Below are 9,585 nucleotides of genomic sequence, written 5' to 3' on the forward strand. Positions count from 1 at the left end.
ATCAACTAAGAAGAGAAGGACTAAGAACTGGTGGCCAGGAGCAGACTTGTAGAATGTGCCCTTTGGAGATGTAATTTATTATATATGCCTGAGTGAGGTTTTTTGTTTGTGTGTTTTTTTAAAAAAATGCTAAAGTGGATAAAGAAAAATACTTTTAACTGATGGTATATGGAGGGGATTATAATCAATGTAATAAAACAAGTTATATGAAAAAAAAAAAAAAGTAAAATAGACTTTTCCAATTGTCTGATTGTACTAAAAACCCCATAAGGCATTTCTGCTCTGTCCTATATCGTCATTGTGAGTCAGAAGTAACTCACTTGCTGTCTTTATTGAGGAAACAATGCTCTGAAGTATAGGTAAAAAGATAGACTGTTATGGCATAGTTAAGTGGGGAAGAATTTATTGGCCAATCTAATTTGTACCACATTAATATAACTGACTTCTCTCAAGTTTGTCTAAAATATACTGTTATGTTGCACTCTTGCCCTTTTGTGAAAGAAAGAATAAAGTTACATGAAAATAACTTTGGAATATAAACTTGACATTATATTGTATATGGATACATTATATTGTTGTGGTTATATGTCGTTGACTTGGTTCCAACTCATAGTTGGACTATGAGTTGGACTACCAGGACTATATAAACCAAATTAAAGCAGAAGAAGAGGCTACTGAATGGCTTAAAATCTGGAAAGGTATGGGCTAGGACTGTATTTTTTCACCATATTTATTCAGTTTATATGTCGAGCAAATAATACAAAAAACTGGATTATATAAAGAAGATGGCACCAGGACTAGAGGAAGATTCATTAATAACCTGAGATGTGCAGATGATACAACTTTGCTTGCTGAACACAAAGGAGGACTTAAATGCTTACTGATGTAGATCAAAGACCACAACCTTGCATATGGATTGCTCCTCAGTGTAAAGAGTACAAAAATCCTCACAACTAGGTGGATAAATAACATCTTGGTAAAATGGAGAAAACATTGAACTTGTGAAAGACTTCATTTTACTGGATCCACATTCAGCATTCATGGAAGCAGCAGTCACAAAATGAAATGATGTGTATTGCATTAGGCATACCTGCCGCACAAAGTGTTAAAGAGAAAAGCTGTCAGTTTGAGGACTAAGTGCACCTGGCCCAAGCTAAGGTATGCATGTGAAAATTGGAAAATGAATTTAAAAAAAAAATCGATTCATTTTAATTACAGTGTGGGAGAAAAATACTAAAAGTACCATGGACTGCCATGGACTGTTGAAAGAAGTATAGCCAGAATGTTCCTTAGAAGCCAGAATGGCAAGACTTTGTGTCTCATGTTTCAGGTTATCAGGAGAGACCAGTTGCTGGATAAGGACATCATGTTTGGTAAAGTGGAAGGTGAGAGAAAACAAGGAAGACCTAAAATGAGATGGATTGACACCGTGGCAACAGCAGTGGGCTCAAATGTAACAATTGTGAGGCTGGCACAGGACTGGGCACATAAACATAATGTGTGCAGAAGGTTACTATGAGTTGGAACCAACTTGACAGTACGTAACAGCACCATGCCAAATTAAGCCTGTATAGGAGTCCTGGTGTAGGCTAAACTTCGTCTCTCATACTTTACACATACTGTCCGGAGGGAACAGTCGCTGGAGAAGGATGTCATGCTGGGTAAGGTGGAGGGTCAGAGAAAAAGAGGAAGACCCCTAATGAGATGGATTGGCCAGGTGGCATCATTGATGAACTCAAGTGTGGCAGCGGTAGTGAGGTTGGCCCAGGATCGGACATTGTTTCGTTCTGCTGTGCATGGAGTTGCTATGAGTCGGTTCCGACTCCATGGCAACTGACAACAACAACAACAGGAGTCCTGGTGTGGCGCTGTGGGTTAGTGTGCCAAACTGCAAAGCCATTTGAACTGCAAGGTCAGTGGTTCAGGCTCAGCAGCTGCTCACCAGCTGTTCCTTGGAAACCGTATCCAGGGTCGCTATGGGTCAGAACTGACTTGACAGCACTTAACAACAACAAGAGCTATCTGAAAAATTATTCCTACGATTTTGTTACCAGGAAAATGTCTTCTCGTAGACAATTTGATGTTTCCTTTCTCAGAATAAAAGTCATGCAACAACATTTTGTCTTAGTTATTTAGCATGCTTGCAGTATTAGCACTTAGGGTTTCTTCTTCTTCCTTTTCATGGCAGTGCTATACTGTATCCATTTTTATTTACTTTCTTGTATATAACTTTACGTTAATTTTTTAAAGAAGCAGACATATTAATATAATAATAAGTAAATTAGCCTGCTACATTACTGGCAGTTCTCTCTCACATTTAATGATATAAGAGATAATCAGAAGGCAGCAATGAAGAAATAGGCTGAGTTTAACCACGTTCCATAGACTCCTGTTGACCTGAAGATGAGAGAGAGAGAAGAGGAAGGGCTGGTTGATCTGAAGTGTGGGGAGACCTGGGGACACCTGAGCCCCTGGACAAGGACTTAGCCACAGAGGGCTAGAGCTGAGAGTGACGCTTCCAGCTGATATGAAGTGAGGGGTGATGCACAAGAACATCCAAACTGCAGATAGTACCCATTTGACTTAGCCTTGATGACTTGATAATCAGAACTCAACTAGAGGAAGAAAGAAAAAAAAAAAAAAAAAAGTTAATAAAGGAAACGAGAGTAAATTGCTACAATTTAATGAACTTGACCTATACTCAGGATGTAGTAGCTCAAAATACCAACAGAAGGAAGGAGTCTTCAATTTAAGTATCAATGCTATCCCCTCTGTATTCAGGGTATATAGGGATGGGAAACTTAGACATTGGCTACCTAAAATGAGGGGGCAATAAAGGTACAAAGTAACTGGATTACAAGTTTTCAAGAGGGAATTTAGTTTCAGAGTATGCAGACGAAGATAGAATCCCCACTGAATAATTTTCATCTTGTCTAGAGTGGTCTGGTAAAAGGAGATGGGGATAAGATTTTTATGATTCAAAAGTACGTAATTGTTAATCATGACTGATTGCAATTGTCACAACTGTAAAGGTAGTTTTTTTTAACACCAAGGGGAGCGTAGTTAATCTTACAGTCCAGGAAGAGAGGACCCTAGGACCTTCAAGGAAGAAGAGCATAAGTGGAATGTGACACCCTATCCAGAGAAGTAGCGACACCAGAGATGGAGGCAGAGATGATGGCATGGAGAGATAGAGCAGCTGAGGATTCCGGACACATGGAAAGAGAAAGGCTGTGTCCTGGCAGCCAAGAGGCAGGCTTGCAGAATGTGCCCTTTGGTTAGTTGTTTATATTCCTGAGTGTTTTTGTGTACACTCAAAAAAAAAAAAAAAAATTAGAAATAGGGAATAGAAATAAATACTGTTGAATAATGATGCACAGAGGGGGCTGTAATCATTGCAGTGAGATGAAATATGGTAGGATGAGTGTAAAACCAATGTTCTCCCATGGAAACTATCATTCAATTCACAACAAAAACCTTTAAAAAATTAGTTGGATTCCTCTATACTAATAAAGACAGCTCTGAAAAGGAAATCAGGAAAACAGTACTATTCTCAAGAGCTACCAAAAGGATGACTTATGAATAAATCTAACCAGAGAAACAAAAGGCTTATACAATGAAAACTATAAAACACTAGTACAAGAAACCGAAAGACATTTAACAATTGTCAAAGATTATGCTGTGCTCCTGGATAGGAAGACTTAACATTAAACCTCTATACTAACCAAAGCAATCTACAGATACAACGTAATCCCAACACAGATTCCAACAACACAGATTCCAACAACATTCTTTAAAACGATGGGTAAAATGATCCTGAAGTTTGTATGGAAGGGTACGAGGTGTCCGATAAACATAGCACTGCTTAAGAAGAAGGACAATGTTGGTGGCCTCTCACTCTCTGATTTCAAAATTTCTACATAGCACAGTAGTCAAAACAGCCTGGGATGGTTACAATGAAAGACACAATGATCAGTGGAACAGAATTGAGAACCCAGAAGTAAATCCATCCACATACAGTCACTGATCTTTGACAAAGGCCAAAATACATTAAATGGGGGAGGAGATAGTCTCTTCAACAAATGATGCTGGCAAAAATGGAAATTGATTTGCAAAAGAATGAAATAAGACCCATATCTCCCACCATATATGAAAACTAAGTCAACATGGATTAAAGACCTAAATGTAAATCCCAGAACTGTAAAAGATTATCAATGAAAAAAATAGGAATAAATTTAAGAACTCCAATACATGGCATGCAGAAATTATCAAATACTGCAAAAAACACACAAACAGTATAAAACAAAAGAGATGATTGGGGCATACTAAAAACTGAAAACTAATGTTTTCAATTCACCCAAAAAATAAAAGATTTCAACCAAAGACTAAAAAGGAAGCCCACAGACTGGAGAAAATTTTTGTAGCGACATATCAGACAAGTGACTAATTTCTAAAATTTGTAGGAAACTACAGCCTTAGAAACCCTATGCAGGTGTTGCTATGAGTCAGAACTAACTCCATGGTACATAACACAAACAACAGCGTCTCTACCAAAACAAAGAAAACCCATTTAAAAATGGGCACAGGACATGAACAAACACTTCACCAAGGAAGACATTCCAGCAACCAACAAACATGAAGAAATGTTTACAATCATTAACCTTAAAGAGATGCCATTCAAAACAATGAGATCTGTCACACCAGCAATAACAGTGAAGTTCAAAAGAGAACAGCAAATGTTGGTGAGGGTGTGGAGACCGGACCCTCCTACATTGCTGGTGGGACTGTAAAAGGGTTCAACCACTCTGGAAAATGGTATGTCACTACTTTAGAAAGTTGGAAATAGAAATACTTATGATCCAGCAATTCCTCTTGGTATATATCCACAAGAAATGCCAGCCAGAACCTGAGTAGAAGTGTATACACCAGTGTTCATCGCAGCACTATTCACAGTAGCAAATGATGGAGACAGCCTAACTGTCCATCAACTGACGAATGGATAAACAAACTTTGGTACATACACACAACAGAATACTATGCTATGTTGAATAACGATGAAGCTGCAAAACACCTCATAACATGGATGAACTTTCAGAACATAATGCTTAGTGAAATGAGTCAGTTACAAAAAGACAAATACTTCAAAACAGATATTGATGTGTTCTTTTTGATGCTGAGTGGGATGCCATTTCTCTTCAATTTGCTATTCCTGGCATGGTAACTTCGTGGTTTGTCATATTCAAAATGGCCAATGCCAGTCCCTTTCAGCTAGCTCACCGATGCCTAGGATATTGATGTTTATGCATCCCATTTCATTTTGGACAATACCCAGTTTTCCTGAATTTATGATTTGTACAGTCCGTGTTTCAATTATTCATGGATGTTTACAGCTGTTTCTCGTCATTTTGAGTTACGGTCCATCAGCAAATGAAGGTCCCGAAGGCTTTACTCCGTTAGTATCATCATGGTCAATTCTGCTTTGAGGAGGTATCTCTTCCCCAGTCGTATTTTGAATGCCTTCTAACCCGAGGATCTCATCTTCCAGCACTATATCTGACAGTATCCTGGTGCTCTTCATCAAGTTAGAATATTGAGTATTCTAGTGTTATCTGACATAACACTGCTCGTCATAAGGTTTATAGTGACTAAATATTTGAAGTAGTCCATCTCTCTGTCTTCCTAGTCTGTCTTAGTCCCACCCAAGCCCTTAACCATTACACCACCGCAGCTCTGGATGTTGTTATTGTTAAGTGCCCTTGAGTCAGTTCTGACTCCTAGTGATCCTATAATGGTTTTCTAAGACTTTAAATCTTTGCTGAAGTGGAAAGCTTCATCTTTCTCCTGAGGAGCGACTGGCAGGCTTGAACCAAGGACTTTGTCATTTGTGCTTACTATATGGAGCCACTGTGCTCCCCAGGCTTTATATAGTTTGTGTTTGTTCTCGGTATAGTCCATGTAAACCTGCATTGCTCTAATGAATTTCCATTTTCTTAGAAAAGTTGTCAGTCTTCTCATGTTTGTTGACTGATTTGGTTCCAGGTTCAATCTGCAGCCCTGGATGAGATGTTTCAGCAAACTGAAGATATTGCTTATCGTTATCATAAGGCAGTCCTTCTTTTGGAAGGCTTAACTAAGATTTTACAGAATCCTGCAGATATTGAAAATGTACATAAATGTAAGTTAACTTATAAAAGTGTATTTATTGGTTGTAACTTAGTTGTCTCCTACAGGTATATTAGAAAGGGCTTGGAGCTTGAAATTATACTGCTTACGTTTGAATCTTACCTTTCCAACTTTGAGGATATTATTCAACTTTTCTATGGTCTCAGTGTCATCTTCTGTAAAATGGGGTAATAAAGCTTACGTTGTATCCTTATCAAAAGGGACAAAATGCAGAAGATTGTTTTAAGCTCTCATGGATTCAGACTTTCTAGAAACATGGAGTTTAAAAGTGTCCCCAAAACTGTTGAGCTAATCTTTAAACCTTAAGCCAGAAATGTTCCTTGAAGTCTTCGTTCAACCAAACAGTAGTTTACTAAAGAATGTCTGTCCCCCTTGAGCATCGTGCTATATTAAAGAGCTGTCTGTGTGGGATCAAATGACAACAGCAGCTCATGAGAGGAGATAGGAAGTTTAGGGGCAGTGAGTTTGTGCTAAGGGAGAAACACTCAGAAGGAGGATGGCGATGGCTGCACAACTTCAACACTGGAATCTGTCACTAAGTTGTATTGTTGAAGTTGTTGAATTGGTGAATGTTTGGCTGTGTATGTTCTCCACAGCAAAACTAAAAAACATTTTTAAGATAGAAAGAATAGACATGTAACGTATTATTCAAATTTAAAAAATCAAAAGCCTGCTTTGCAGAGTTGAGGATTAGAGGTAATATGTGTAAAGTGTTTGTGGCTTTTATCACTAGCCTTTAGATTTCTACACTGTTGTACTGGTGTGATGCTGTAGAATAAACACTGGACTGTTAAACCCAAGTATAGGGTTTCTGAGGAGTGACAGTTCACACCTACCAGCCACTCCTCAGAAACCTTATACAGAGTTGCTGTGAGTTGAAAGCGACTCAGCAGCACTCAACAACCATAATACTGAGTTGTGGGTGTGCGTTTTTGTGTGTCTAGAAATCTTTATTAGTATTAAATGCAGCTGTTGTAAGCCAAATGGGCTTAGTGACTGAAGAACACTGATCTGATGTACTGGAGACTTGGTAGAGAGTAGAGATTGATGTGATGCCAGGATATTGTTAGTTTTGTTAAGGTGTGACTTATAGTGACTCTGTATAGAGTTCCCAAGAGTGTACATCTTCTTTGTGGGAGCAAAAAAGCCTCTTCTTTCTCCCATGGAGCAACTGATGGGCTCGAACCACTAACCTATGGTCAAAGTCCATTGCTTATCATATAGAGCCACAAGGGGATGGCAATCCTGAAGTTATTTGTAGTTGTGAAAAAAGCTGTTAAAACCTAAATGTTATGTATTTGACATGCTTATCTAAATTTTGCCACTTTGTGTCCCTAAACTAGAAATCCTATCTAAACTATTATCAAGAAGTAAGAAACATTCAGGACTGTCACTTTGGGGCAAACACAGGAACGAGATGAGGAATTAGAGGAATTAGACAGTGATTTTCAAACAGATCGTAATTAGTTCATCTGTCCTTGGCCTGGCAAATATAAATGATTTTTGTTATTTTATTCTAGATAAGACTAGTATTGAAAGAAGATTATCGGCACTTTGCTATAGTACCGTGATGATGTGAGCAGCAACAGGCCTGTCCTGTGGACCAGTCAGGGAATGGGACATTGGGGATTTCAGCAGTTCCATTGTTCTATCCCCGAGAAACTGTTGTTTTTTAACTACTGACTACCAGAGTACATGCAGTGATTTCATAAAGGAGAAATTGTCCATAAACAGCACATTTTAGGAAACCTGCTTTATCGGAGATGTCAACCCTTCCCTTTTGCTTGGAAGCAGAAGCAAGAATATTCCACTTGGCTCTCAGTTTGAACATGGTAAATAAATATACCATAGAACTAGAATTATCAGTACAATTACAGTTATTCATACAGGTAATTACAAAAGAAACAAAGTGGGTAGCCCTTCAGTCACTTCACCCCAGAAATACGTGAATTCCATGTGGATGAAAATGTTGACAACTTGTTTTACTGAGGTATAAAGTTGAAAATATCTGCATCTCATCCAGGCAGTTTGATATCTTGGGTAAGTTTGTCTATATCTTAGCATGCATCTATAACAGCTCAGAAAGCAGTAGCTTTTAAGACGCAGCAAAAGTTGACTTTAGGAAGAAATTTTGAAGTCTTCAGTTTGCGATTATGTGGAACCTATGTTAATTTTACAAACTATTTCATATTGTATTATTTATTATTAAAACAACTGTGTATTGGATTTTGCAGTTTAAAATAAATGAGGCACAATGAACTTATTTAGGATATTTTATTTGATTATATACATATACCTTTCCCATAATCCAAATGTAATCTCTGGTGGACTTTGGAAGGTTGAAAAACTGGTTTCAGGTGAACCTTTTTAACCTATTCATCTACATCTACAAATTTTCTCAGAAACATCTTGAGTTGCTGGTGTTTGATATTGGTAGCGTTTTTTTTTATTGTACATGCAGAAGGTACATTGATGTCTGTGGTCTCTAAATTTACTAAAAGATAAATTTATTGGGTTAATTTTAGAACAAATATCATACATTATGAGAGACTCTCAAGAATTTTAAAGGGCCAAAACAAAGTGGTGACCTAAATACTTATAGTTAGTGATATGAATTTTCTATATTAAGTTAGAAAACTGAGGTTGCGAATCTCTCAGGATAATGGGCAGCTCTCTCAAACCTGGTGTGTGTTTCGTCTTAATCCTGACAGTCCACCAAACAGCTAGTTAAAGGAAAGCAGACAGTTACCATTCCTCCAGAAATGGTTGCAACACTTTATATTAGTGTGTTTATTTTACTTACCTGCTTGAATACTTGAATAAACCATTCTCCCATTTTAATCCTTTTAGTTTAATCCTTTCTAGATACTATTACCTGAACTCTAAAAATTGCACAGAAACTCTTTAGCATTATCTAATTTTATTGTATTGATTAAGTAAAAGCAACTTTTTTTCCTTTGCGACTGTAATTTATACCTTATTTATCTGTATGAAATTTCAGCAGTTATTTATATGATGTTTGTACTTTTAGATCTTTAATACAGTGTTTCTACCTCTCATTTGTAACTGCATGCATTATTCTTGAAACCAGGTAAATTCACTGAATTGTTGTTTAATAGCCTTTTTATTAATGCCTGTACAAATGTATATTAGGGTGAAATAAAATGGGCACAGTGTTTCTAGGGTACAGTTGAGTCCATTTGAGGGAGCTTGTTAAGCCCAGATAGTTCTCCAGTGACTTTGGAGACTTGTTCATTAGCATCCTTTGTCTTACCCCAAGGTTTGATTCTTGGAGATTGTGCATGTTTCAAGAGCTTACAATGTTGTGTGATGATTCCTGTCCCTCCTTGGAAGGGGGTGTAATCCCTGTTGTTAATGAAAGTTGTGTGGTGGTCCCTGCCC

At 37.7% G+C, this 9,585-nt stretch overlaps 1 protein-coding gene across 1 annotated transcript in view; it reads left to right on the top strand.

Moving 5' to 3' along the window:
* ULK2 (unc-51 like autophagy activating kinase 2) overlaps positions 1-9,585 on the top strand; it is a 179,084-nt gene that overhangs the window by 168,659 nt on the left and 840 nt on the right. The window contains exons 26-27 of the mRNA XM_006877430.1: positions 6,040-6,175; positions 7,704-7,758. Coding sequence (XP_006877492.1) covers positions 6,040-6,175; positions 7,704-7,758 — 191 coding nt within the window. The remainder of the gene's footprint in view (positions 1-6,039; positions 6,176-7,703; positions 7,759-9,585) is intronic.

Source organism: Chrysochloris asiatica, unplaced genomic scaffold, assembly GCF_000296735.1.
Source record: "Chrysochloris asiatica unplaced genomic scaffold, ChrAsi1.0 scaffold00495, whole genome shotgun sequence".
Classification (NCBI taxonomy): Eukaryota; Metazoa; Chordata; class Mammalia; order Afrosoricida; family Chrysochloridae; genus Chrysochloris; species Chrysochloris asiatica.